Source organism: Diuraphis noxia, unplaced genomic scaffold, assembly GCF_037042655.1.
Source record: "Diuraphis noxia isolate RWA-SAM2 unplaced genomic scaffold, SU_Dnox_SAM2 contig0002, whole genome shotgun sequence".
NCBI classification, from domain to species: domain Eukaryota; kingdom Metazoa; phylum Arthropoda; class Insecta; order Hemiptera; family Aphididae; genus Diuraphis; species Diuraphis noxia.
This window is the reverse complement of record NW_028301712.1, coordinates 76,493,076-76,520,766: the sequence shown is the minus strand read 5'-3', so window position 1 is coordinate 76,520,766 and position 27,691 is coordinate 76,493,076. Positions and strand designations below refer to the sequence as shown.

The following is a 27,691-nucleotide window of genomic DNA, read 5'->3' as shown; positions in this document are numbered from 1 at the left end:
TGCACCATTAGAAAATCATAAAAATTTGTATCCTCACAGTATTGGGGGGTTTCAAATAAGAATATTTCTCTGTATCACCAAAAAATTGAGGCCAATGGACGCCATTGGTACATAAGTATTTGAATAAGCATACTTTATAAGACTGGAAGAAAACTATTAGGTTAACAACTTTAAACTTGACATATTTTCATGATTCTCACTACTTTTTATGTGTAAATATGCCACGCCTAGCCATACATCATAATAATATAATATGTTTTATTTTGATACTTTTGAGAATCATAATCATCACCCATTGGCTAAGGGGCTCAGAGCAAAGGCTTACTCAAATTCCATAATCCATACAACAGTTAATTTTGACGTCCAGTCTATAAAAAGTTCTAAGACAATAATATAATTGATAACCGATATCATTACAAAGAATTTTTTCATATCACCGTTGATAACACAATAATGAAAAAACTAAAAAGATTAAATGGTATCAACTATCAATGTATATCACAGTTATACAAAATAATATTATAATCGGGTGAAAGTTTTTCGAATTCCAGCATTGGCTTTGGCATTCACATTTGCGTTTTGTAGTTCTTGATTGCTCTGTGTAAAAACTATAGATAAATAAACTCCACAAATTGTAGTCGTAGTCTCGTAGAGTCTCTCGTTTGCTGTTCTGCGTTTACCACCTGTACACGTGGCTTGATTGTGTTAAACTTAAAATGTCGTCAGTTATCGAAAAGAAAAATTTAATTTTACGGAATCTACAAGAGGTTCTTGGCGAAGACAAACTCGATGTTATACTAAAAGAAAGGGATTTAAAAATTTATTGGGGTACAGCCACAACAGGACGACCACACATTGCATATTTTGTTCCAATATCCAAAATAGCGGACTATTTAAAAGCTGGCTGTGAGGCATGTATAAGACAAATATTGATAAACGATAAATTCTTATAGTAATGTATAAAAGATTTTTATGTTATTTTTGTAACAGGCCATCAGGTCAAAGAATCAATTTGTATGGACAGTAATTGAAAAACTTCTTGAAAATTAAATGCTACATTTTATAGTAATAACAATAACAATAATAATAATGACAACAACAAAGTACAACATAGTTTATGAACATACTTTTTACATTAAACTTCTTTTTCTAGTGGGAGTTTAAGCCTTTAAAGTCAGTCCTCTAAACAAATCGTCTGCTTCTCTCTATCCATTGACAACTCCAGCATCCATTTGGTACCACTGCTTCTACATATTTTTTTATTCTACTCATTTAATCTTATTAAAACTTATTTAATCAATATAAATCAGAGATTCACTAGCAGCTCGTGATAACTAAGGGCAACTATGCTTAAAAGTACAATTTCAGGTGAATTAGCGTGCTATATAGGTGGTTATTAAGATAGGATTGAGCAATATATTTTGTAATGTCAGCTAGAAAGGGAATCTGTAGCAATGTTAAAAATTAAAACTGACACATTTATGCTGTGGAAAAGCAACTGTTTAAAAGCAGCACATTTAATAAAAATCTTTACTCTATTTAAATATCTATAATATAACAACAGATATTGCCATAGTTTTTAGTAATAGTGAATAGTCTACTACAATAGGTTTTTAAAATTAAATATTAGTGGTTCTATTACATTTTAATTAATTATAAGTTTAAATGATTTTTAAATAAACAATATGCATATGGTATATTCATGAAATTTTAAATGTAATTTCAATATTCAACTTACATATAATTCTTAAGTTACAGTTTTGAGCATTCTGAAAAGTTAACAAATAGCTACATGTATCTTACAAATTAACTTGATTCTGCTTTTAATTATCTCAATTATTGGTTTGGTTGATCATTTTTAAACAACTGATTATTTAACATTTGATATATTATTGACCATGCAATTTAAAGTACTAGATTTTAAGAAAATTTAAAATTGATAGCAAAACTAGTGAAATATTTAATTTTCAGATTAATAATTGAGGTAATATGTAATATTTTAAAATGTTGATATAGGTTACAATATTATTTGCTGATTTACATGCATATTTGGATAATATGAAGGCTCCTTGGGAATTATTAGAACTCAGAGTACAGTATTATGAGCACTCAATCAAAGCTATGCTAAGTTCAATTGGTGTACCACTTGAAAAATTAAAATTTGTACGAGGAACGGAATATCAACTTTCAAAGTATTTAAAATCTTCTAAACAATTAATATGTTACTGAGAATTTGTTTTGTTTAGAGAGTATACAATGGATATGTACAGATTGAGCTCTTCAATTACTGAACATGATGCTAAGAAAGCTGGGGCTGAAGTTGTAAAACAAGTTGATAATCCTCTACTATCTGGTTTACTATATCCTGGTTTGTTATAAATATATTTTGATAAAATTCACTCGTGGAGAACAAAAGAAATTTAGTTATTATACAATGAGTTCACTAATTATAGCGCATTCAAAATTACAAGTTAAAATCTAAAACGTAGTATAATTTAGTAGTAATTAAGTCTATGGTGTTATCACAATATTATATTTAAAAAAAAGTCTTTAATAAATTATTTATGAAGTTAAGCAAATAATGACTAATAATCGTATCTAATATTTTTTTAAAGAATATGTTGGTAGGATATTATTTTGATTTAATTTTCCTTCAATATTGCTTATAATATTACTTGTAAAACAATACTGTTAAATTCATGAAATTATTATTTTTTTTTTTTTAATAATTTAAATTATTATTATTTTAAGGATTACAAGCATTGGATGAAGAGTATCTCAAAGTTGATGCTCAATTTGGCGGAGTAGACCAGCGTAAGATATTTACATTGTCTGAAAAATATCTTCCTCAGTTGGGTTATGCAAAAAGAATACATTTAATGAATCCAATGGGTTAGTTTTGTTAATATTAAATTTGTACATTCATTAATCATAATTTTGGTGTCTAGGTATAACTTAATTGCTTTTATATTGTTATATGCTTAGTTCCTGGGTTAGCTGGAGGTAAAATGTCTTCTTCTGAAGTGGATAGTAAGATTGATTTATTAGATTCACCAGCTACTGTAAAGAAAAAATTGAAAAAAGCATTCTGTGAACCTGGGAATATTGCAGAAAATGGTCTACTTGCATTTGCTAAACATGTCATTTTTGGTTTATTTGAACCTAATGAAAGTATGAGTTTTATTGTATTTTTATTAGTAAAAATAGAGACAAAAATGTAATTACTTTTACTTCAAGAATTTAAGGTATCTAGAAATGAAGCGAATGGAGGAGATTTGAATTTTAGCACCTATGAAGATCTTGAAATTTGTTTTTCTGAACAAAAGCTGCATCCAGCTGATTTAAAAGCATCTATTGAATTTTACATAAATAGACTTTTAGATCCAATAAGACAAATATTCGATAAACCTGAATTACAGAAACTAGTGGCTAATGCATACCCAGCTCCAGTCAAACCAAAAAAAACTGGTATGTTTTAAAAAATGTAGTATCTAGTCTTAAATAATTTAAACCACATTTGTTGAGTATTCTATTTCACAAATCATTTTGAATACTTCAAATTACTTTAGTACAAATATTAATTTAATTAATTTAATTTACATGACATATTACTATATACATTTTTTGATATCGGATCTTACTATTAATTTTTTTTGTATTTAAATTAATAAAATATGTAATTTTGAGTTCTCAAGGTTTTTGGTTCTAAGTGGAGTGATTAATGTATTGGTAGGTTAGGTATTTACAATAATGTAAATTACCTACTTATTATAAAATATCCTTAAAAATATATAGATTGATATATACGAGGTGTGTTCAAAAAGTACCCGGAATTTTCGTTTTTCAAAAAAATATTTATTTATTCGTCTACATCAATGTGGTCCCCTTCAAAATAGTCCCCCCCCCCAGATATAATACACTTATGCCAGCGTTTTTTCCAATCTTCGAAGCACTCTTGATATTCACTTTTTGGCATGTCCTTGAGCACTCTCAGCGATTCGGCTTTTATTTCTTCAATCGAGGAAAAACGCCGTCCTTTCATAGGTCTCTTCAACTTTGGGAACAGGAAAAAGTCACACGGAGCCATATCTGGTGAATATGGAGGTTGGGGCATGACTACGGTATTGTTTTTGGCCAAAAAATTACGAACAAGCAACGACGAATGAGCAGGTGCGTTATCGTGGTGCAAAAGCCATGAATTGTTTTTCCATAAATCGGGGCGTTTTTTTCAGATTGCTTCACGCAAACGTCGCATAACTTCAAGATAATACTCCTTATTAACCTTATGACCTTGTGGTAAGAACTCTTGATGCACTATGCCATTAAAATCAAAGAAAACAGTAAGCAAAACCTTGACATTTGATTGAACTTGACGTGCTTTTATCGCTCTTGGTGACGTTGAATGCTTCCAGGTGGATGATTGTGCTTTGGTTTCGACATCATAACCATACACCCATGTTTCATCACCAGTTATGACCCTTTCAAGGAAACTTGGATCGTCGTTGGCGTCATTTAGCAGCTCCTGAGCGATGTTCATGCAATTGTTTTTTTGGTCAAAATTCAGCAGTTTTGGAATGAATTTTGCTGCCACTCGTTTCATGCCCAAAACATTTGAAAAAATGTTATGACATGAACCAATCGATATGCCAACTTCATCAGCAACTTCTCTAATTGTGATTCGACGATCATTCACAACCATTTTTTCCACTTTTTTCACATTTGCATCGATTATTGACGTGCTGGGTCGACCGGAGCGTTCGTCATCTTCAACGTCTTCGCGGCCATCTTGGAAACGCTTATACCACTCATAAACACTTGTTTTTTTCATAGCAGACTCACCACAGGCTTTTTGTAACAGTTCACACACTTTGTTACACTTTATTTCATTTTTTACGCAAAATTTAATACAAATTCTTTGACTCTTCAATTCTTCCATTGTTTAATAAACAAGCAAAAATCGCCGAGCTCATTAAAACACGTCGAACCTTAGCGACTACCACAGACAAAGTAAACAGTGATTATAGCTGAAAATGTTATCATACTTTAGGGGCATGTATATCAACACAATAAAAAAAAAATTTGACAATCGGACTCTCCAGACCCATTAAAATAAAAAATTCCGGGTACTTTTTGAACACACCTCGTACATGAATCATATCCTTCAGAATTCTTTTTGTATGCTATTATTTGCCATTGAGTTCAAATTTAACACACACACTTACAGCTATCTAATCAATTACAAAACACATATAAACCCTACTTTTCAATTGTACAATTTTCCAAGGTTTTCTGTTTAATAGGAGTACATAAAATTTTCTTTCAAAATATAGATATATTTATTGATTTCATCTGGATAATAATGTAAAGAGGTTACTTATATATATTTAAATATTAATTTTATAAATTTTCAAAATAGACTTGATATTAAATATACTATTATTAAATTACTCCAATATATATTTTTTTTAATTTTGATGTTATAGAGAAAAATAGCGCTAATCAACAAGAAGAAATTGCCCCTAATCGTTTGGATATTCGTGTTGGTAAGATTATAGAAGTATCTAAACATCCAGAAGCGGATGCATTATATGTTGAAAAGATTGATCTTGGTATGTATCTTAGTGTTTACTTATAGCTAATATTGTATAAGAGATTAAGAGATTTACTTATTAATTTCATCACTATATAGATTATATACAGTAGACACCTCTTATTGGAACCAACTCAAAGTGAGTCTTTTAACCGATTAAATCTTTTAGGCGAAATGAGATAAAAAAAAACTGAACATTTTAATAAATTACCTATTACATTTTTTTTTTCTATTGGATTTTCTTGAATGCTTGACTAGCCTATCCAGGCAAATTTAAGTCTAGTAAGTTACTGAACCTTATTTTTGTGATTCTTATAAGCGGCGTCTAATGTATCTGTTAATTAGCAGCTTCATTATATTATATTTCAATATTTATGAGGGCTATTCAGAAATTAAGGAACATTTTGGAATTAAAAAATCACCAAGTACAATATAACAATTTTATTATATATATCTGAAAGAGCAACTTCTATACTACTTTTCTACATAATCAAACAAATTAAGGCACTTATCGTAGCGGTAAACGAGCTTTGAAATTCCGTCGTCGTAAAAATTTGCCGCCTGTGATCTCAGCCATTCTGTGACGCTCACCCGGAGCTCCTCATCGTTGTCAAAGCGCTGTGTTCCTAGCCAGGTCTTGATCCTTGGAAACAAGTGAAAATCGCTTGGTGCTAGGGTGGATGAGGGAAAACTTCCCATTTGAATGAATCAAGGAGTTTTTGAGTGCGTTTTGCCATGCGAGGCAAACTGGCGGGATTTTCAATTGCAGCACACATTTTAAAATTAATTATTGAAAAAAACGGGCAGCGTAGAGATACTCTCGTTGTTATGTCTGGAAGCCACCTGAGGAGTCGATCACGTACATACCAAAATGTACGCAATCGACGCGTGCCTAGCGGCATCAGACGGAAACGTTCCTTACTTTCTGAATAGCCCTTGTATATTAAGTACAGTAAACCACATTTAAGAAGTTGCTTATTAATAAAAAAATTCTCATTTCCCAATTTTTCTTTTCAATTGCCCCCTTGGAGTTCACTTTCAATGGTTTTTACTGTATACAGCTATTGAGAACTAGATAATTTAAATTAATTTCATAAACTATCATAAGTAATTTGTTAGTATTTTTTAATTTAATAGAATTAATTTTCATTACTTATAAATAATCTAATATTGAATGATATATTTTTATTTTATACAGGTGAAGAGCAGCCAAGAACAATAGTTAGTGGTCTTGTAAATTACGTACCAATTAACGAAATGCAAGATAGATTAGTTGTTGTATTATGTAATTTAAAACCTGCAAAAATGAGAGGTATTGAATCGAGTGGAATGGTTTTATGTGCATCAATGTAAGATTTATAATTATTTTATTAAATAATTTTTGTTTATGTTATGATTTTTTATATTTTATAGTGAAAACAATGGAGTTAAGTCTGTTGAGCCTTTAGAACCAGCTGAAGGAAGTAAACCAGGCGATAAAGTATTTGTTGAAAGTTATGAGCAAGGTGAACCAGACAAAATTTTGAATCCTAAAAAGAAAATTTGGGAACAACTTCAGGTAAATATTATTCATAAATTATTTTCTTTTCTTATTTAATTTTGAATATATTAAAAAAAAATTTTTAGGTTGACTTAAAAGTTTCGAATTTGTGTGAAGCGCAGTGGAAATCCAATAACTTGATGACAAATGCTGGAAAAATTCTGAGCAAATCCTTAAAAAATGTTAATATTGCTTAATTTTTTTAAGATAAAATAATAACAATAAAGAAATAAAATGTATTTTTCATGTATATTTAATATTTATATTTACATTTTGAAATAATTTAATAATACAATTATAAATATCATTCAAGTGCATAAAATAATTAACAACTTGAATGAGTCACTACACTCATAAAGTTTGATACATTTGAGTTTTCTTCATCATCAGAAATATCACTTAAAACTCTTTCATTATCTACAAAAGTAGAATTGAAAAGTTTTTTTGAATGATGAGTTTGTTTTTTAATTGTTTCAAATAACTGTTGAAGTTCTGTCTTAGCTAGTTTTATAGCTGATGCTTCTCTGTTATATTCAGTATATTTTGTATCAATATCATTTTCTACATCATTTTTATTATTTTTGCTATGCTTGGGAAAATCTTTTATTGGGTTACCTTCTGATTTTAGTGATATCATTGACACAGATTTAATATCGTTATTTTCTAATCCAGTTAATACGATTTGCTTCATCTGTCTGAAAAAATATAAATATAAATATTTACAAATTCAAATATTTTGTTCAATAATGTTATTTATAAATGTTGGATATAATAATAATATTATTTTATAAATCTACTGAATCTAATAAAACATCAATAAATTAACTACTACCTACAGATTTACACAATTTATTTTAATTTTTCAATGCATATGTTTACATTTATAATGGTAAAAAAAAATTATTTGTTCACTATAACACTGAAGCATTCTTGATTGATTAGATAAAAAATAATGCAAAATATTATACACAAGTTATAGAAATAAAATAGAATATCCTATCATGTCTCAAACAAAATCAAAACATGATTCAATAGCAAAATCAAGAAAAGTATAGTCTGTTTAAGAGGAAGTGATATCTGCATTTGTTGTCTCTGTCTTACAAGTGCGTAACATAGCAATTTTTACGCACAGCAGAACACGTGTAACTCTGTTAGTTAAACATTTAGAGTAAATTGACAACTAATACAGTTTAAAAACAATATTATTATCTAGACAACCTCATAGGCTTTCATCATATTTTAATTTTCAAGCGAATTTTAAGTATTTTAAGATGTAAAAACTATTTACAATTTTAAAATATTAATAACTTGCTTCAAAATTAAAATATGATAAAAAGCCTATGAGGTTGTCTAGATCAGCGTTTCCCAACCTTTTTGCAATGGCGACCCATACATTTAATCTTTATTAGGTACGCGATTGCCCCCCCCCCTTAAAAAAAAGTATGCCTTAAATAAATAAGATTTTTACTATAATCCATTTTATCATTGAGTTTTTTTATAAAATACAATACGAATACAATATACTGAATAATAATAACTTAATTAATAAATAAATAAAATAAATTATAAAAAAATACAAAAAATTAGTATAATACAAAATTTAGTGGATTATGGACAAACGACCGAGACCGATCGCATCGATTAGTCACTAATCATTAGCACATTTACCGATAAGATAAAAAAAATTCCATAATCATAATAACTTTACGTCATTTATTCTACAATACTAGTTATTTATACTATTTATCAATTTACAACTAAAATAACTGTAGTCGTAACCGCGAGTCGCGACCCATCAAAAAAATTTCGCGACCCATGGTTTGGGAAACACTGGTCTAGATAATAATCTTACCTTTAGATTTTATTAGAGGTCAATTCACTAGCAATTTTTAACTAATGTGTTCTGCTGAGCGTAAAAATTGCTTTGTTACACACTTGTCAAGACAGAGACAACACATGCTCTTAATGAGAGAATAATCACTTTGCTCATCACAAATTATTCGCGCGTACAGAGGACTGATTATTGTTTTGTGGGACAAAGTATAATTATACACGGTTTATTATTTATTTACAAATTAGGAAACAGAACTGTGGTGTGAATTACAGACTATAATTGTATACTCTGTCCTAATAAATAGATCAATAATGTAATTAATAAATTTTAATTTAATACGCATATATAATGAATATAAATAAATATAATAGCATGGTATTGTTTAATAATTAATTAATTAAAAACTAATTAACTAAAATGCATTACTTTATATCTGATCTAAGCTTAGAGATTTCATCATCTCTAAGATTACTGGTAATAGCTAGTTTATCCAAATTTGATTTAGTGATTTTATTGAATTCATTATTTTCTTTTAGTATTGATTGGTAAGTGTTGTGTGGTTCAGTTCCAATATTTTCATTCACATACTCCTTAGCCTATACAATAATTTAAAGTATAAAAATTAATTTTATGAAAAATAAATAAATATGTTTATACTAACTTTGTTTTTATTTGGTAAATTATTAAATCTTTTACTTAAATTTGTAATGATTATTTCCTGATTTTTAATCACTTTATCTGAAGCTAACAGTTTGGTTTTAAGTTCTGTTATTGTATCTAAATATTCACGCTTTTGGTTACTTAACTTTTCCAATGAATCACATGATTCTTTATATTTTCTATTTAAATATTAAAATTAAAAAACATTCAAACAATTATTTTTATTTATTTACTCAAGTAATTTATCCCTTTCAGATGTCACACACTGTAGTTTTTCTTTAGATTTAGTGTTATCTTTTGTCAACTGACTATAATGAATTTCAAGTTCTGATATTTTTGCTAGCAGTACAGACAAATTTGCCTAAAATAAAAAGTAAAAATATAATATAAATGATTTATTATTAAAAAATAATAAACACAATTAATTTCACTTACATTTTCTTGAGAACTGTTATCATATTTTAAACCTTTACAATAATCATCATCCCTAGTTGGAATCATAGAATTGTAATTCATAACTGGAATATTATTTATTTTAGGGTTAGGCGAATTTTCAGCATATTCATCAGCAATTCTTCCCACAACCACTTGCATTTCATCAACAATTTTGGCAATATCTCCATCTAACAATCAATAAATACAATTCATATAAATAAAAATATATTTAAAATTAAAAAAAAAATTGTTTTTCTAACTTTTAACACTCGGGAACTCCATAATTTCCTTTAGTAGAAATTGTAATGTTCTGATCGGATTGAACACAGAAAGTGAATTAGAACTTTTGTGTTCTTTTTCAATAGGTAAATCACTACACTGTACACTCTTGGTCATTGCTAGAGGTAAAAACTAATTAATATTAATTTTTATAAAAAATAAAAATTTCCATACTTTTAGTATTCATCTCAGGAATAGAGGAATATTTTTTAGTTTTATTTTTGGAAGCTATAACTGTATTAGTGCCAACTGATTTTTTATTTAATAGGTTACCCCAGGTATTCTGTTTTTCTGGTAAAGATGTTTTATATTTTGGCTTTGATAAAGAAATCATAGCATTTTTCTGTCTACATGCCTTAGATTCCATAATATTATGTCAAACCTGAAAAAAATATTTAATTAATAAACAGTATCTACTTATACATTGTTCATAATCAATAAAAGATTAGAACATATCAGTAATTTGTATTTTATTATATTCTTTTTCTAAGAGTATTATTGTATTTTAAAGGAGATAATAAATGTTTAATTATTAGCTTATTGTTGTGATTAACTTTTATATAATCTGAGTCATTGATATATATACATTAATTATTAAAACAAATCTGTGATCAATACATTTTAATACAACTAGTGTCTAGTACCGAGAACCAACAAACAATGACTAAACTTCAAAAAATAAAATATGAAATAAATATGATAAACTATTTACATGTCTTAAAAAATACAGTGAGTAGATAATGTTAAAGAAACAACCATTGAAACTACTATCATAAGAATGCAAATGAAATTTTTCAACACTAAGAATAATGAATTATTAATAAACAATATAGAAAATAGAAATCAAATTGATCAATTTAAAAACATTGAATTATATAGTATGATAATTAAGTATTTAATAGGTATTGATTATTAGCATGCAATTTATTCGGAATTTGGATAAATTATAGAATTCTTTTTATTTTTAACATTGATAATTCATAGTATTAATATACATAGGTAATACTTGTAGTTATACTTGTTGTATTATAAGTTATAATACAATAGTTATAATACATAGTTATTAGTTTATTATAACTATTAGATACATTTCTATAAAAAAAACACATAATATAGGTAAGGTAACAAACACTTACTTTTAAGTTTTAAATAATTTTTAAGCACTTTAAATTAAATATTGAGAAACTTGTTTTAAATTTTGATTACTTAACTAAATTTTACAAGCATCTAATAATTAATATTTATACATCTGTAGTATGTATACTGGACACTGGTTACTTATATAATATATATAATATCTTGATTGAAGAACACTAGAACATGGGTATTGTTGGTATTTAGGTCGTAGAGTTAGAGTAATAAAGAATGGAGTAAGTATGAAAAATTGAAAAATTGAACACTATTAAAGTAGGTATTAACATTTAACAGTATAACAATTAACAATGAAAATTGATTTAAAAAAACCGTCGTCTGTGATCTCTTATCAAATTTTATTGTCGTTGGAACAAATGTATCTTGGAAAAAAAGATAACATTTAGATAATTAGAACAAAGATATTTTGGAACAAATGGCACTTGGCAGTCTGTGATCTTCACTGTGGAATGTCGACCACGATTTCTATATAATATATATCTCTATATCGTTAATTCTGTTATATAACTAATACAATGAGTTTAATGTAATAAATTCTATGTTTCATGTCATGCAATTTGTATAACTGATCGGATCATGATAAAATTTGAATTCATCGTCAAAAATATTGAGATCGACCTTTTCGCATTTATGAACCCCTGAATTCCTAAAAGCGTTATATATAAAAAAAGAAACATTAGGTACTTAAAAAAATTGTTCTAATTCAATTTTGGAGAAGTTAAAATTGAAAAATCAAAAGTGTCAGAAAGTCAACAATCGATCTCAATTACACTTGACGAAAAATTCAAAGTTTTCAGAATTCTTATATCGTATATAGCATTCAATCGATACTTTTGGCAAAGAACACGGCTAAAATCTTACATTGCGATGTAAGACAATAATAATGACAGATATTAATAACGGTGTCGGTTTCCCATAAGAGGACGTTACATCCGCCTGTGTTGTATCCGTCTTGGCGAGAGTGTAACAAAGCGATTTTTACGCTCAGCAGATCACGTTTATAGCTCCGCGAGTTTAATGTTTAGAGGGAATCAACCTCTTATAAAAATTAAAGGTAACATTATATTATCGAGGGCTCATCGTAGGCTTTTTATTATATTTTTAATTTAAAGCGAGTTATGAATATTTTAAAATTATAAAATGTTTGTGTATCTTAAAATAACCTTGTGCAAGGTCCGTTTGCACTTAACAATATAAGTTTTTGAAATTAATTTCCCGTCATGCAGTAAAAACAATTTAAAACCATCTCATTTATTTTGTACTATGAATTATGATATAGTGACCTCCGCTACTATTCAAGTTCCAAGTCCAATTTAAATGTGTAATAGTCGGAAGTCCTTCAATATTTACGTTTATTTATTATTGATTGCCTAATATTGTTAACTATACAACTACAGTTAGTAATGATTCATATCTCATTTTTACTATATGATTATTAGTTATTCTATAAGTACGTTTAACTTTACTGTGAAGTAAAATAAATAGTAATATTATACTTTTTTTTGTTTATAAAATACAATAATGGTTTTAACAGTTTCATTAGTGCACATATTCCAGCAGCCATTTCAAACAATTAAAACTTACTACAATCAAATCAGACAAAAAGACGATGTTGTTAAAATTTCAGAATTAATTGATGCGCACATCGGTAATAAGTAAGGCAGAGAAATTATAGGATTTGTTGATTTGCATGCTTTTTTCTAGCAAACCAAGACACATTTCGTATTAATATACCTAACTCTCAAATGTGTTTATTTGTATATTCTATATTTTCCAGCAAAAGATGATGTTTTGTTGTCTTGAGCATATTTTTAGTGATTTTCCCCAAAATTTAGTAGGTACCTATTCTCTAATACCAATTTTAATGTTATTCTTCATGACTCTTATAACTACACGAGGTACCTAAGTACCTAATCATCAGTACTCCCATAGTCCCATAGCTCATTTGGCCATTAGGTATAAATATTGTTGTATTATTGTTTTTATTCAACAAGGTTATCGCGGCCCGCGGGATATATATATAGTGTGATTTCCCATGCATACTCATCACCATTTTTTTGTTGGTGCTTTTTAGGGTGCTAATTTTAAAATTGGGGGTGCTAATAGGTACCCCCTAAGCCCTCCCCCTATTTGCGCCTATGTCTGCAATCCAAAATAAAGTCTATTTATATAAAATTTGTTTATGGCATAATAAAAATAACACAATATACGTATACTTACCTTATACCTATATATGTATATATAACTCGGATGAACTAAGTATACTATAAAATGAAAATACATTTTTTTTTAATTGTCGGCTGCTTTTTCGACTTTTGAAAAAACTTTATGACTTATGTTAGTAATTAAAAAAAAAAATAAATATTTAAGTCAAACTCAAATAGTTTGTTTACGATTTGATTTTTTTTTTAAGTAAGTATAACTGAATAAGTGTATGCAAACAAATTTGAACCAAATTATTATGCATAATATGACCAATGACCATGGTCATGTGCTCAAAATATTTTTAATATTTATGGCTTTATTATGGTTGTATAATATATTAGGTGTAAATATGTCTACATCTTATATTATTTTAAATTTCTCACTAAGTTTTGGCGAATTTCCCGAGTAATATATATGGTCATATTTTGTCAATTCTCATAACTTCTCTACCTTAGTATTAAACCTAAAATTTAAGATTTGATTAATTTTAAGAATAATATTATTCGTTCATAACCTATTCAATATGATTTATTTTTATAACCAGCATATAAAATTAAAGTTTACTTTTTTTAGATGAACATGGATTTGAATATACTAAACATAGGCTAGTGTGTCATAATGTTATTCCTCAAGTGTTAAGGCGCGACCAAATACTACATATTCCAGAAATACTTATTGAAGAAGAATGTTGGTATGATGAAAAAGGTCAAAAATTTTGGGCAAGAACGAGAAATTTGAGTTGGTCAGAAATAGCCACATTATCTAATATAATAACATTATCAATTACGCCAAATCCAACTTGGTAAATACAATTATGTAGTGATTAAACTCTTAAAGTCTTAAATGATACAACAAGCCCTATACATTATATTTTATGATCTACAGTGGGGTTGGAGAGGGAGTCACCACAAAAATGTAAACTTTTACACCAGATGTTATTTTTTGGATGAAAGTTTACTATTCATAGGAAATAACAATTATTAGGAATGTGTGCAAGTGCAACAATATTATTATTATATTTGGTATTGTGCCTATTATGTGCAAAGCCCTTAACGCTTAAACAAATCATTGATTAATTCAACCAGTCCCGATTAAGTGTTTCTGATCACAGACTAAGATGATTTATATGTTTTGATTAAACTTTTTTTATGATGTTAAACATTAACAAGGTTTTTTAATAATAATACACTTATTAGATTCTCAAAACTTAATTACCTACAGATATATTTCTTGTTTAATAATTATTTATGTAATATGTATATTTATTATTTTGCATTCAGGACTAAGTACGAAATTGATGGCATAACAGATTTCTTTGGAACACAACCTCATGGGATTGGCTATGCAGTAGAGTATTTTTTGAAAAAATATACCGAAAAAAAGTTGTTGGAACATATTAAAATAATTGACCAGGAATGTTTGAAAAATAATGATATATTAATGTAGGATCACTAGGATCTTATATTATTTATTTTGAATTTATATTTTTAAACAAATAATTGTATAGCGCAGAAGATCTGATCTGTATTCTGTATTAAATGCATTTTTGAAGAACAGAAATATACACCTAATAAATTGTCAATGATCCATAGTAAAAAATATATAATCATTTTTAATTTGAATTAAAGTTATATTAGATAACTTTTTAATTAAATTATATTCAAACATAAAAAATAAATGCCAAACAATTTGTTTTACGTATGTTTTTTTTATTTTATTAAAGTGATTTCAATAATTAAATAAACCAAAATGAAACAGTTTAAATTGGATGTTGTTGAAGCACCTTTTTTATTATATTCATTAAGAATTAAGAAGAGGACGCCACACCCGCATGTGTTGTCTTCGTTGTACAAGTGCGTAGCATAGCAAATTTTACGCTCAGCAGATCACGTTTATCTCCGTTATTTTAAAATTTAGAGTGAATTGACCTATTATAAAAATTAAAGGCAAGGTTATTGCCGGAGTGCATCTCATAGGCTTTTTATTATATTTTAATTTTAAAGCGAGTAATGAGTATTTTAAAATTGTAAATAATTTTTATATCTAAAAATACTCATAACTCTGCTTAAAATTAAAATATAATAAAAAGCCTATGAGATGCACTCGGTAATAATCTTGCCTTTAATTTCTATAATAGGTCAATTCACTCTAAATTTTAAAATAACGGAGATAAACGTGATCTGCTGAGCGTAAAATTTGCTATGCTACGCACTTGTACGACGGAGACAACACATGCGGGTTTGGCGTCCTCTTGCAATAAGCATTCCTTGGACAAATTGATAAATCCAATTATCAATCAAATTATGCGAGATAAGTGGACAGTGGTACCGGTACATTATTATTTTTATTATTTAAAGTATTCATAAGCTATTTTATCAGGGATAAATGAGATGTCTAATGGTACATCACTTAAATTATGAAAATTAATGAAAGAAAAATAAAGTTTTTTTTTTTTTTTTTTTTTTTATTTATAGCTTCTAGTATGTAACTATAATAAAATAAAGTTTTAATTTACATATTTTTGTCTTTGTTACTTATTTAGTTACACCTCTCATGCCAATAGTTTATAATATATTCATATTTACTTAACATTGAATTGTTAATTATTCACCTTTATGTTGTACAGGTAAACTACGCAATATCTAATAGACTATTCTTTGATAATAAATGATAATAAAAAAGAAGCACTAGAATAAATTTATAAATAAATAAACAATGATAAAGGTTGCAAAACACCAAAGGCTTTAATAAACAACAAATTCTTTTGGATGGTCCAAAGACTAAAATTTAAGTTTTACATGTCAAACTTTACATTTAACTCATTTAAGACTGTTGTATATAATTGTCCTTTACAGAATAAAACATTGTCATTATCTACTTTGAAATTAATAATTCTTGTACTTTTACAAATAATTTAAGTGATTTTATTATTATGAATTGTTTTTATCATTTAAAACAATAAAATTATTAAAAACATTTTTTTCCTTTAAACAAAGTTTCAGAATTTCAAAATAGAAATTTAAAGATATTCAGTACAGTTGTAATTTTAATTAGTTAAATATAGCAATAATCCAATTTAATATTGAAAATACTAAAATATATACATGTGTTAAAAAAATCAATATATTATGTAATATATTAACAATTAATTTTTTTAATTTATGGCTTAGAAGGTAATTAATTAATTCAAAATGTATTAATTTATTAAAAAATATTTGTCTAACAGAGTGAAAATTATTTCAATTAACATAAAATACCTATAAATAAAACAATATAAACACAGTATGGTTGTTTGATCAATGTAAAGGTCAAACTTAAGCTTAGGTTGTTTTTTAATTTCTGTTAAGGTTTTAGTTCTTTACAAGCATAAATAAATTTTTCGAATATTTTTGGAGTCACTCTTGCTGTAATATTTACATTATGTTGAAATGGATCTTGAGTGTACATTTTAAATTCACAAGTACCCAAAAATAATAACTTTTGGCATTCCTTATTTTCTTCATAAAACTGTTTATACCTCCATAGTTTATCTGGAAGTTGTTCTACATTTTCAAAATCTTTTTTGAGTAGTGGACAACCGGTATATGGACTTATTACAAATTTATCAAAATTAAAATTTGAATAATATTTATAGAAAAAATGTAATATGTCACCCTCACTTAGAGTTTCTTGTTTGTTAGTAATATATTCTTGTGGATTTTTTGAAAATGCACAATTCCATTGACTTACTAGAACTTCAGGAACAGATTTTTGTAAATCATGAATAGATGGCAATATTCCCATGATTTGCATAATAAATAATCCTAGCCAATAGAAAGAGTAACTAGAAAATCCGTTAGTACTAATAAGGCCAATATTTATAGCCCACATCTTTAATTTCATTAAAACTGGTTTGATACGATAGTCCATACTTAAAATTTGATTAATAAGATGAGAATTGTGAACTGCACTGACATTATTAAATGATAAATCACAATCAATACCGGTATTTTGATGAGTACATTTTATGATAGGTATTTTAGCATGAATTAAAGCGAATACCTTAATAAATACTTGACTTTGACGAAGTTTATTAGCAAACGATTTAATCACTGTTTTGGGTGGTGCTTTTGAAACTGAAAAAATATTTAAAAACAAGGAAAATATACAATTTTAGAATATATTATAATAAAAGGAGCAGTGGGCTCACAAAAGTTGAAATCTAATAAACAATATTAGTTATAGATTTGAATATTACAATCATCCATCGTTATGGCTTAATATTATTTTTTACTGTTTAAGATAAAAATATTTCATTTTACTTGATATTTCACGAAATATAAATATTACGTTATTAATTATTATAATAAATTGTAATACTAACCATAGTTTATATTAATGTCAACATCGCTATTAGAAATGTTAAGACCTGAAATTCTTGATCCATAAGGTAAGATATCTGTTATAGTTGTATTTAAAATATTAGAATTAATTAAAATTCTTTGCAATTCTAACTTGAATAATGCAACAATATCAACATCTGGTCCATAACAAATTTCTTTTGATTTAAATTTTTCTGAAACATATTAAAAAGTACATTAAACTATACAAAATAGTAAATAAAATACTATATAATATTTTCAAGTATTAAACTAATTTTAATCTTACTAGGTCTGCAATATTCTTCAGGTTTTAAATGTCTTTTTTTAGTATTGACAAGCTTATTTTCGGAACTAAAAAAAAATAAAAAATATATTAAACTAGGTAGGTATACACAATTGTTTAAGTACAGATCTCTGTCTTTTTCAATCATGTAAAATAAAACTTAATCATAGAGCTAGAAAAAAGCACATGTTTAATAGATTTATAAGCAATTATGAATTATGAAACTATTTAAATACAATTAAAATTAACATTATTAAGTAAATTTAGGTACCTGTGTTGGGATGGAGCACAGTGCTTATTCATTTTTTCTAGTTCTCATAAAATCAAAGAAATATAATCTAAAAATGTGATGTGATAGATATCTCAGTTTATATATGAATATAATTTAGGTACAATTAAAGAAATATTTTATTTTGATTGTAAGCTACAAATGATGTGGTCTATTAAACACACATAATATTTTTGTAAAAGAATTGGGCCTTGAAGTACTTCAACTTGTGATCTCGATAGGTAGTCAATACTCATTAGTTGACTGTTGATACAATTATTAACGGTATTAGATATTTTTACTGCAATATTTCGATGATAGAACATGAATTGACAAAAATTGTATTTAGTTATTACATTGTTCATTTACACATTATTACTGAGTTATCATACACTGGATGTTTAAATTTTTAAACTTACTTTAAAAAAGTAAAAACTATAATAGTATAAACAATAGTATAGAAATATTAAGCAAATGACAATAATTGTCAATAATCGCAGTCCTATCAATAATGTTACTTACAATCTCTATGCTTACAAATTTACAATATTCTAGTATACACGTGTAAATAATGGACAGACTTAGATAGGGGATCGCTGATAGGACGCCATGTGCCATCGAGTGCATAAACATATCATAGAATATATTATAGAATTATTCTGTGATACAACCCTGTATTATATATGAGATAAAGTATAAAATCTTACATCACATTTTATAATATGTCTGAGCACAGAATATTCTGTATAATCTGTATTAGAGTATTTCTGTGAATAAGGTATATGACGGTCGAAGCCTTTGGCACGAATTAAAATTTTTATTACATTAACATTGCAAGTACATTTTAATTCGTGGCCTGTGGAGCCATGCATAATGTTATAAGAATATTATATTTGATGATAGCAGCAGTGACCTTATCATCGTTATCGTTACATAATGTGTATTCATCTTAGACATATTTTATTATTTTAATACTTATTAATATGTCAATGGTATTCATCATTAATTTTTTAAATTTTGAAAAATATTCAACATGAATAGAGTACGTAGATTAATAAAATAGGCAATTTATAATATTGAAAATTTAATATTTCATATGATACGAATAACACGATATTAATTGATTTTTTTTGGTATTTATTATTTATTATTTAAATCTTGAGAAATTTCCATTTCAATGTTTTTATTGTATGGTAATATTTTGAAATATAATTTTCTTAAAATAATATTAGCATATTTTAGTACAAATTAAAATATCTTAATGCATTAATTTAAGTACAATAAGGGTATAACTTTGTTTATCTACTGACATTAAGTATTTTATTCTTATTTCTGTGTATCATGTCATCAGTAAAGGAAGTTTTCAAAATAAGTTTTCAACTTTTGGCTCAACAAACAGATAATGGTAAGAAATTATTAGGATCTTCTTTAGTTATGTATTCAGAATACTTAACAGTGGTGGCTCGTAAGGTTCACATAAGATGGAGTACAAAAAATGCATAAGATACCCATGTAAGATGGTAAAAAATATTAATTTTAAAACAATATGATTTAAATCTGTTTTTGTATTATATTTTTGATAATATAATAGCTATTAGTTTATTACTTATTGTTAATAAGTTATTAGTTAACTTGAGAGCATACTGTGGCAATTAATGGATAATCGTTTTGACGAACAACGTAACGTCGAGGCAGTAGGCATAATAAAAATAGGTTAGGTGCACACATCAAATGTGCTCTATGAAGCTACTAACCAACGTGTCGAGGCATGTTGCTAATATTTACACGGCCGCCAAAAGCACAAATATTTGTGTTTCGCGAATTATTTAATCATTTGTAGACACTTTTTAAGGTAAAAAGCGGTAAAAAATTTTTTATTATTGTGTAAATGTTTTTATTACAAACCATGTGCATAATAATCAGTTATATGTTACTATAGAAAACTAATAATTTTTAAATAATTTTTTTGGGTGGTTCACTTGCTCCTGTGCACCATATTACGAGCTGCCACCGCAGTATTTATTATGATTTTGTGAATATGAATAATAACAACAAATTAAATATTATCAAATTATTAACATTCTGAAAATGTCAAAATCTGTAAATTAAGGACCTATCATTTTACTTTAAATTGTTTTTTTGGTCAATGTTTTTAAATGTTGAGGCATTGGAATCAAAATTTATCAGAGTAGTTTCTGAATTTTAGCATTGTATACCTATAGGGAATAGGGATGCCATTTGTCCCGATTTCACCAGGACACTATCAGTTTTCACTACACAGTCCAGATATTTTTAACTTCAGGTTGGGACGTGGATTTTTATAACTTTTTTAATTTATTAGTAGGTAGTGTAAAAATATTAAATAACGTTGTTTGACATAAAACAGTATTATTTAAAATTCAGGAGAATGTAGGAGTGGAAGTATTATAGTATCCCTGCTTGTATTTTATTGCTAATGGAAACATTAAAGAATAATAGGTCCACGCTAATGGGCTTATAAGATATGGGAGCTATGGTGTTTTAAAAATTGGGACATACGTAAAGTGTGCCCAAATGATGTTTTTTTTGTAAACTGCACCCAAATTGTTATCTATATGTTGATATTCATGTTAAAAAAGTACAACTTAAGTTATGCTCCATCTGTAAAATATATAAAACTTTTGACTTATTAAAGTCACTATAATTGTGTAATTTTTCAATTATATCTTAGAAATTTTATTTCATAATAGTGGTCAAACTCCAATTGATGAATATGTATCAACAATATGATTTTTGTCCTAATATTGTACTTTATAAAATTATATTTATTTTTTAATTTTATTTCTTTCTATTAACTATTTATATTATATGGATATAACAAATTAAAGATTGTAATTTTGTTAACTTGTTTAATTTTCCAAAAATATACCTATTCAATTTTAAAAGTTTACCTGGGTGCAGTTTACATGACACCTTTTTACTTTTGATAAAAACTTGGGCGTAGTTTACATGTATGATTTTAGGTTTACCTGTACCTTGGGTGCAGTTTACAATCGCCGAAAAATTGTAGTGATTATTATTAATTTTTCAATATGAATAATTTGTAAAAATAGTCGGAGTATGTTAATATGGATATTTATCTTTTTTAAATACTATTATCCTTAGTACATACAGTTTTATTAACATACATTTTTATAACAGTGAAACTCTTTTAAATGTTCAATTAGGTACATCAATATTTTCAAAAAAATTATCCACCTAATAATATACTTTAAAAATAGAAGGGGGGGGGGTTGATTTGAAAAACAAGAGTTTGCACTAAATTGCACCACTACAAAACACTCCTCAAATAGTACAAAACAATTCAAAAATTTAAAATAAATTCATTATTAAAAAAAATAAATTGGGGCAAGTTGGTTGGTGAATCACTCTGTGTATATTTTCTATGTCATTATTTAAACCTTTTAATGTACCTATTTATGAATAGTATATATTTTTTGCATGTATATTTATTTAATAATTTTATTTTGACGACTTTATTAAAATTCAATATTTTCAGTTATCAAGGATTTTTTGAGGCTCACCAAAGATTTTATGGACAACGGACCAAATTCCAGTCTTTATAACAAAGCTGCAGGTATTAATAATAATATTTCGGGTAATATTTGTTTGATGTTTATAAATAATAAATAGACTTTATCTACATAGCTACAATAGCTACATACATATTATGGTTTTAATAGATATAAGATAGTATCTATGTTTTAACTTGAATGCATTAGATTTTAGCTCATTTTTAAATTAAACAAGAAAAAAAGTATAGGTTTCATAGCTTAAGTACATCTTGCCATTCTCCTTTATTGAGTCCGTAAATTATAGGTACATATTATCATGTAATATACCTACTTCCAAAATTTCACACCTTTTATTAGGTTATATGAATTATACATCACATATGATTTTAAAAGCTTTATTTAAAGTAATGAACCATTATGCAGGTACTCGAACTGTAAGTAAATTAAATTTATGAATTTGATTCACCAAATATTTAAATGCATTTTCATATTTTATGGACTGTACTAAACTAATAAAATGGCCTATTTTCAGAAATTTCATTTTTTATTTATATTGGTTACAAATATAAAAATAAATAATAAAAATATATTTTATTAAAGAAAAATTGCAGATTGATGAGGAAAAAATTGTATCAATTGTAAAAAGCATATGTCTTATGTGTGTGCAAAGCTGTAAGCATAAAGTAAGTTAACTAAGTAATAATTTGGTTTAAATATTGTACTATTGTGTAATTATTATTATTTGTTGTCTAGCTAACTGATTTGGAAATAAAAGAATCACTGACAGAATATGGTTTTAATGAAACCAAATTAGAGATGATTATATTATTTTTGGGAAACCAAAAACCCCATTTAATAGATATTTTATCATCTAGTGCATTAGTATTTCCACATTTCAAAGAACTAGAGTGGCGATTTGAAACTGATGTAAGTTGTTCAAGTTAAGTACATAGAAAATATAAAGATCAAATGAATAATATATTTTATATTTTCTTTATGAAAACAACTGTTCTCTTACATGGATATAATAACTAGTAACTACGTAGGTATATAAATTGTTTGCCATTATCATTGTTACTTTTAACAAAATTTTTTTTTTTTTTAAACCTACTAATTAAAAATAAATGATTACAACTATAAAATATGTTGTATATTTTTTACATGATATTAAAATCTAAACATGTGATATAGGACTTGAAAAAAATTAAAATATAATTAATTAAGTTTAATAAATTGAATTAAGTAGTGGTTTAATATTTTTATTAAGGGAGGGGGGTAGTGAATATGACTTTAAAATGCACTATTTGATTATTAAAAATATAATTTTTGGTTAATATTCAAAAGGGATGTACACCACCACCCAGTGGCGCCGAAGTGTTTAAAAAATACTATGACATCGTACATTCAGAGACCCCTCTGGGGCCTGCCCCCCACCCTAATTTTTTCACAACCTAACCAAAACCAGGCCCCAGTACCTCTTGGTGGGCCCCAAGCTATAAAATCTACTGACATATGTCATTGATAAATTAGGTGATCGGCGCCACTGCCACCACCCATTTGACCACCACTGATTAAATTTTAGTGTAAGGGAGACAAAACATTATTCAGATATCCATGACTTGAGCAGTGTTATGTAGGATGCATTCTGTGTGTAGGATGTGTAATTACTAATTATATATTATTTTGGTGTGTTTGTTTAACCTGGTATCTGACTTTAATGGATTAAAATACTTTAAGAAATATACGATATACCAAAAATATACATGTAAATTTCAAAATATGCACAATAAAATATAAATTTAAAAAAAAGCCTATCATGTTTTACTATAGATAAAAAACTGTATTTTTATTATTTTAATAAAATAGAAAAAATACTAAAAAATTAGTTCATAAAATATGTGTAAAAAGCTAAGTTTGCAAAAATTATAAAAAAATAAAAAAACTAATAAACAGGAAAAGAGCAATCAAATCATAAAATAAATGTCAATGTACAATAAAAAAATTAAAACTGAATTTGTTAGTACTTTTTACTCAATTTATACTTAATATTGTACAATATTTCAAAAAAAAAAAATGAATTTTCCTTTATATGTTTACCCCTAATTATAAAAAATATAAAAATTATTGTAAAATGTGCCTGATGACTGTTAGTTCGGTATAAAAAAGATATATTGTTGAAAATTATTCATTTGTGAAGAAAATAAATGAAAAAAATATGACCTGTTACTTGTTTCTATGAGTTCAATAATTTTTTCTTTTTAAGGCAAAGTTTTACTTGCTCTGTATATAAGTTATTTATTATCTATATTATAACAAAATAAACTAAAAGAAGGCCCAGAAGATAACAGCTAATATTTGTTTAGTAAATGACCTACCGTATTGGGAATTTTTTAGTATTTTAAATCAAATTAAAAATTATAAAATTATGTTATTTTATTATTATTAATAGTAAAACAAATATAAAATAATTCAGTATTAAATTAAATAATATTTAAGTCAGTAAAAAAAAAAAAAAAAAACAATGTATACAATATTGAATACCTAGGTAAGTACAGCAATATGTAAAAAATATTCAAAAACTGTCATAAAATTATTTTAATATAAAAAAAAACTTAATTTTATTTAAAAAAAAAATTCACTACACTTTTTGTAAATTCCTTAAATTAAAAAAAAAAAATATATCTTGTCTTTTAATAGATCAATACATTTTCCATTCATAACATAGATAATTGTCTTATTCGTCTTGGTAGGTCACATACTAAACAAATATAACTATTCTACCACTAATAATGTTGTATAGAAACATATTTTATAAAATATTATACTGAAGTAGTATGTAGATTAAAATACTTACTTTAAATAATATCCTTTATCCTTTATGTATAGATTAATTCTATATAGAGTAAATTTCATGAATACTAAATAAATTAAATAAATCTGTTTACATTCAAAAATTAAAATATTATTTGGTATTTAAATAGAACTACATTTAATAACCTTTAGGAAGTATATTTATACATAAATATAAATTATTATGTATATGTATATATATAATATATATTGTTAAAGCATAATAATATAGGAATTAATAAATATATAGATGCAACTAATCATAATATATTATGTATACAGATGGGATCCAGATCTTTATTACATCAAACCGTACCAGTTGTTACATTGAAGTTAGATTTAGAAAAAAATGATATTTCTGAATCATTATTCCTACAAACAAATCCGTTAAACTTGGTTCATATCAAGGATACATTAGAGGCTGCTTTGAAACAGAACCAATCTCAATGGATAAGGAAAATACGTAGAAAATTGAAATAAAGGTATAACTGTTATAAACAATATAAACAACTTTGATGGTTTGATTAAACATATTCCATGACATTAAGTTACTTTGATTCTTAGACTTTATCTTCAGATATAGTTGTTTGAGCAGAAGCAACTGATTTTGAATCGCTTCTGTCATCTTCTAATTTTCCACACACCAGACATGGGAACTTCTTATTTAATGCCAATCTATATTTCGGATGACTATAAAAAAACAATAATAAACAGTATTTGTAGATACAATTGTAGTTTATTTAATACCCACCTAATCGCATATACTATTGGATTGTATACAGCATTTGCTTTAGCAAAAACTGATCCCCAGATTGTAAATAATGGATCAATCGTAATTAATTGAAATATTCCAGAAAAATTGATAACCATGTATGGTGTCCAAGCCATGAACCATAAGGAAATTGTCATTAAAGCCACTTTAGCCAGTTTAAATTCTGCACTAGTATTGCTTTGATCTCCAGACCTCAGAGAAGATACATTCATTTTTTTGGCTTGTTCTCTCATAGATTTCTCGTGTGATGCTACTGCCTATTTTAAAAATTATTTTTAACTATGTATTTTTTCTTTACAGTTTTTTAAAACTTACCTTCACAATGAAGTAATATGCGTAGATGATGACCAACAATGGTAAATAATATGCGAACATTGCATATACTAAAACATAACTACGACTATGCCATGTCAGGGTTAAATAATCAGTACCACATGCTGTCATATTTGCTTCTGGCACATATCTAAAAGACATAAAATTAAATTATGCTTTAATATATTTTTTCCATTTTTTTTTTTTACCGGCTCCATCCAAAAAAAGGGGTTAAAGTCCAGAAAAGTCCATGCAAATATATGCAAAATATTTGCAATAAAGCTAACTTGGTTGTCATAGGTTTTGCAGATAACCCCTTTAACATACAAATTGTATTTTATCCTTTGAGAATTCAATAAATAAATGATTTATATAATGAAATTTTTTATTTTTTTATTTTTTTTTACCTTTACTATTACGTTATAACGATCTAAAGCTATAAAAACCATTGTCCATATGGATGTGACTCCAAAAAGTGATCCAAACATACCATACAACTCACATGCAAAAGGCCCTTAAACATAATTTCCGTAATCAGTTGAAAATATGACATAAGGTAGGTTTCAAATTTTTATAGTACCTACCAAATATCCACGTCTCATAAAAACAATTCCAAACCATTGCCGGACACATGGTAAACATCAAACAGAAATCGGAAAACGCCAAGTTAACTATCAGTAAGTTGGAAGGCGTTCTAAGATTTTTTGTACAGGTAAATATATATATCACCATTCCATTCCCCACGACTGATAAAATACCCAAGAAGAAAATAGTAACACCTAACCATTTGTACCACATTGATTCCATTGGAGGAAATTGATACCTTGGGAACATGGGTACAAAATAAAAAATAAAAAATTTGAATTATTCATTATTATAATATTTTAATGTTTTTACCAAGAAGGATCGATCATATGCATCATATCTGCTGGAACCCGGTCAACTACAGTTTCATTTCCAAAACCTCCTTCAGCCACCCAGTTCGATTCTTGCCGTTCATAATGAGATCCAATTTTATTTAGCATTCTGTAATATCTACCCAAATAGCCAATAAGTACTAACTGTTCGTAAAAAATAATGAAATTTAGATTGACCAAACCTAATTTATACTTACTTTGCGAATGTTGTTATAATTAAAAAAAAATATATTAAACAAATCTTTTTGGAGTTTGTGCTAAGAATTTAAGAAGTTTAACAAATATTTAGACTGTTTAAAGCCATTTATGTCTAACACGACTCTATCATCGATGCTCCAGTAAAATGTGACCATTGAATTGACAGTAAGTTATTGAAGTAGTATTGCCGACTGCCGTATATTCTCCGAGGGCTCATCCAAGAAAGGACTGTAACTTTCTTACAGTTCATTTGTCCTTTTTTAAATAAGAGCCTAGAACTGAAACCCTACCAATGCCATCTTCTACCTGTCTTAAGGGTGTAGTATGCTTTTAAACAGATTATTCTTAATACTGATACCAAGGTTGAAGTTTATTGTAGGGTTTTAATGCACGACTTTGAACGTTATGTAAATTTCTTATCCTATACAATGGGTATTATTAAATTAAATTACGAACTTCTCAAAAATAATACCTTTTCATA

General features: G+C 26.8%; 6 protein-coding genes across 11 annotated transcripts; 3 read left to right on the top strand and 3 right to left on the bottom strand.

Moving 5' to 3' along the window:
• The first annotated feature begins 504 nt into the window (after positions 1-504).
• TyrRS (Tyrosyl-tRNA synthetase) lies at positions 505-7,369 on the top strand. 2 transcript variants are annotated; one of them, XM_089221426.1, is made up of 11 exons: positions 771-911; positions 991-1,065; positions 2,017-2,192; positions 2,247-2,368; positions 2,752-2,892; positions 2,986-3,171; positions 3,238-3,468; positions 5,484-5,609; positions 6,789-6,939; positions 7,004-7,148; positions 7,217-7,369. In XM_089221426.1, exons 2-11 carry the CDS (start codon positions 1,051-1,053, stop codon positions 7,325-7,327), a joined length of 1,404 nt encoding a protein of 467 aa, XP_089077552.1. In that variant the 5' UTR covers positions 771-911; positions 991-1,050; the 3' UTR covers positions 7,328-7,369. The 2 variants fall into 2 exon arrangements, with proteins under 2 accessions (XP_015380079.2, XP_089077552.1); XM_015524593.2 differs by lacking the exon at positions 991-1,065 and having other exon boundaries at positions 505-911.
• On the bottom strand, positions 7,361-11,807 carry LOC107173880 (uncharacterized). The gene is made up of 8 exons (XM_015524606.2): positions 11,475-11,807; positions 10,513-10,720; positions 10,320-10,457; positions 10,060-10,247; positions 9,858-9,985; positions 9,626-9,803; positions 9,391-9,560; positions 7,361-7,825 (listed from the first exon to the last, which is right to left on the bottom strand). The coding sequence occupies exons 2-8, from the start codon at positions 10,703-10,705 to the stop codon at positions 7,456-7,458; spliced, it is 1,365 nt and encodes a 454-aa protein (XP_015380092.1). The 5' UTR covers positions 10,706-10,720; positions 11,475-11,807; the 3' UTR covers positions 7,361-7,455.
• Positions 11,808-12,903: 1,096 nt separating this feature from the next.
• Positions 12,904-16,213, top strand: LOC107173886 (PRELI domain-containing protein 2-like). The gene is made up of 3 exons (XM_015524614.2): positions 12,904-13,138; positions 14,269-14,497; positions 14,976-16,213. The coding sequence occupies exons 1-3, from the start codon at positions 13,012-13,014 to the stop codon at positions 15,139-15,141; spliced, it is 522 nt and encodes a 173-aa protein (XP_015380100.1). The 5' UTR covers positions 12,904-13,011; the 3' UTR covers positions 15,142-16,213.
• Positions 16,214-16,414: 201 nt separating this feature from the next.
• On the bottom strand, positions 16,415-19,480 carry LOC107173872 (terminal uridylyltransferase Tailor-like). Of its 3 annotated transcripts, none has more exons than XM_015524595.2 (5): positions 19,315-19,480; positions 18,611-18,677; positions 18,343-18,407; positions 18,059-18,250; positions 16,415-17,810 (listed from the first exon to the last, which is right to left on the bottom strand). In XM_015524595.2, exons 2-5 carry the CDS (start codon positions 18,640-18,642, stop codon positions 17,038-17,040), a joined length of 1,062 nt encoding a protein of 353 aa, XP_015380081.1. In that variant the 5' UTR covers positions 18,643-18,677; positions 19,315-19,480; the 3' UTR covers positions 16,415-17,037. The 3 variants fall into 3 exon arrangements, with proteins under 3 accessions (XP_015380081.1, XP_089077553.1, XP_015380080.1); XM_089221427.1 differs by lacking the exon at positions 19,315-19,480 and adding an exon at positions 19,130-19,295; XM_015524594.2 differs by lacking the exon at positions 19,315-19,480 and adding an exon at positions 18,793-19,118.
• Positions 19,481-19,554: 74 nt separating this feature from the next.
• LOC107173873 (COMM domain-containing protein 2) lies at positions 19,555-26,476 on the top strand. 3 transcript variants are annotated; one of them, XM_089221430.1, is made up of 7 exons: positions 19,555-19,649; positions 19,959-20,012; positions 22,146-22,223; positions 22,762-22,844; positions 22,915-23,088; positions 25,294-25,493; positions 26,084-26,476. In XM_089221430.1, the coding sequence occupies exons 3-6, from the start codon at positions 22,181-22,183 to the stop codon at positions 25,489-25,491; spliced, it is 498 nt and encodes a 165-aa protein (XP_089077556.1). In that variant the 5' UTR covers positions 19,555-19,649; positions 19,959-20,012; positions 22,146-22,180; the 3' UTR covers positions 25,492-25,493; positions 26,084-26,476. The 3 variants fall into 3 exon arrangements, with proteins under 3 accessions (XP_089077556.1, XP_089077554.1, XP_089077555.1); XM_089221428.1 differs by lacking the exons at positions 19,555-19,649; positions 26,084-26,476 and adding an exon at positions 19,770-19,800 and having other exon boundaries at positions 25,294-25,558; XM_089221429.1 differs by lacking the exon at positions 19,555-19,649 and having other exon boundaries at positions 19,808-20,012.
• On the bottom strand, positions 25,150-27,449 carry LOC107171547 (opsin-1-like). Its single transcript, XM_015521796.2, has 8 exons — positions 27,210-27,449; positions 26,993-27,130; positions 26,680-26,918; positions 26,503-26,609; positions 26,305-26,411; positions 26,099-26,246; positions 25,763-26,040; positions 25,150-25,701 (listed from the first exon to the last, which is right to left on the bottom strand). The coding sequence occupies exons 2-8, from the start codon at positions 27,118-27,120 to the stop codon at positions 25,572-25,574; spliced, it is 1,137 nt and encodes a 378-aa protein (XP_015377282.1). The 5' UTR covers positions 27,121-27,130; positions 27,210-27,449; the 3' UTR covers positions 25,150-25,571.
• Between the last annotated feature and the right edge of the window lie 242 nt (positions 27,450-27,691).

Excerpts from the sequence above, each read along its gene's own strand:
- LOC107173873 (XM_089221428.1), top strand. Across the intron at positions 22,224-22,761 it reads TCTTTATAACAAAGCTGCAG|AAAAATTGCAGATTGATGAG; the intron begins GTATTAATAATA and ends ATTTTATTAAAG. Across the intron at positions 23,089-25,293 it reads AGTGGCGATTTGAAACTGAT|ATGGGATCCAGATCTTTATT; the intron begins GTAAGTTGTTCA and ends TTATGTATACAG.
- LOC107173886 (XM_015524614.2), top strand. The coding sequence starts at position 13,012 with ATGGTTTTAACAGTTTCATTAGTGCACATATTCCAGCAGCCATTTCAA. Across the intron at positions 13,139-14,268 it reads ATTAATTGATGCGCACATCG|ATGAACATGGATTTGAATAT; the intron begins GTAATAAGTAAG and ends TACTTTTTTTAG. Across the intron at positions 14,498-14,975 it reads ATTACGCCAAATCCAACTTG|GACTAAGTACGAAATTGATG; the intron begins GTAAATACAATT and ends TTTTGCATTCAG.
- LOC107173872 (XM_015524595.2), bottom strand. The coding sequence starts at position 18,642 with ATGAATAAGCACTGTGCTCCATCCCAACACAG. Across the intron at positions 18,408-18,610 it reads TGTGCTCCATCCCAACACAG|TTCCGAAAATAAGCTTGTCA; the intron begins GTACCTAAATTT and ends ATTTTTTTTTAG. Across the intron at positions 18,251-18,342 it reads TGAAGAATATTGCAGACCTA|AAAAATTTAAATCAAAAGAA; the intron begins GTAAGATTAAAA and ends AATATGTTTCAG.
- LOC107171547 (XM_015521796.2), bottom strand. The coding sequence starts at position 27,120 with ATGCTAAATAAAATTGGATCTCATTATGAACGGCAAGAATCGAACTGG. Across the intron at positions 26,412-26,502 it reads GTTATAACGTAATAGTAAAG|GGGTTATCTGCAAAACCTAT; the intron begins GTAAAAAAAAAT and ends TGTATGTTAAAG. Across the intron at positions 26,247-26,304 it reads CCTTTTTTTGGATGGAGCCG|ATATGTGCCAGAAGCAAATA; the intron begins GTAAAAAAAAAA and ends TATGTCTTTTAG.
- TyrRS (XM_015524593.2), top strand. The coding sequence starts at position 717 with ATGTCGTCAGTTATCGAAAAGAAAAATTTAATTTTACGGAATCTACAA. Across the intron at positions 5,610-6,788 it reads TGTTGAAAAGATTGATCTTG|GTGAAGAGCAGCCAAGAACA; the intron begins GTATGTATCTTA and ends TATTTTATACAG. Across the intron at positions 6,940-7,003 it reads ATGGTTTTATGTGCATCAAT|TGAAAACAATGGAGTTAAGT; the intron begins GTAAGATTTATA and ends TATATTTTATAG.
- LOC107173880 (XM_015524606.2), bottom strand. The coding sequence starts at position 10,705 with ATGGAATCTAAGGCATGTAGACAGAAAAATGCTATGATTTCTTTATCA. Across the intron at positions 10,248-10,319 it reads GGAGTTCCCGAGTGTTAAAA|ATGGAGATATTGCCAAAATT; the intron begins GTTAGAAAAACA and ends ATTGATTGTTAG. Across the intron at positions 9,804-9,857 it reads GAAAGGGATAAATTACTTGA|AAAATATAAAGAATCATGTG; the intron begins GTAAATAAATAA and ends ATATTTAAATAG.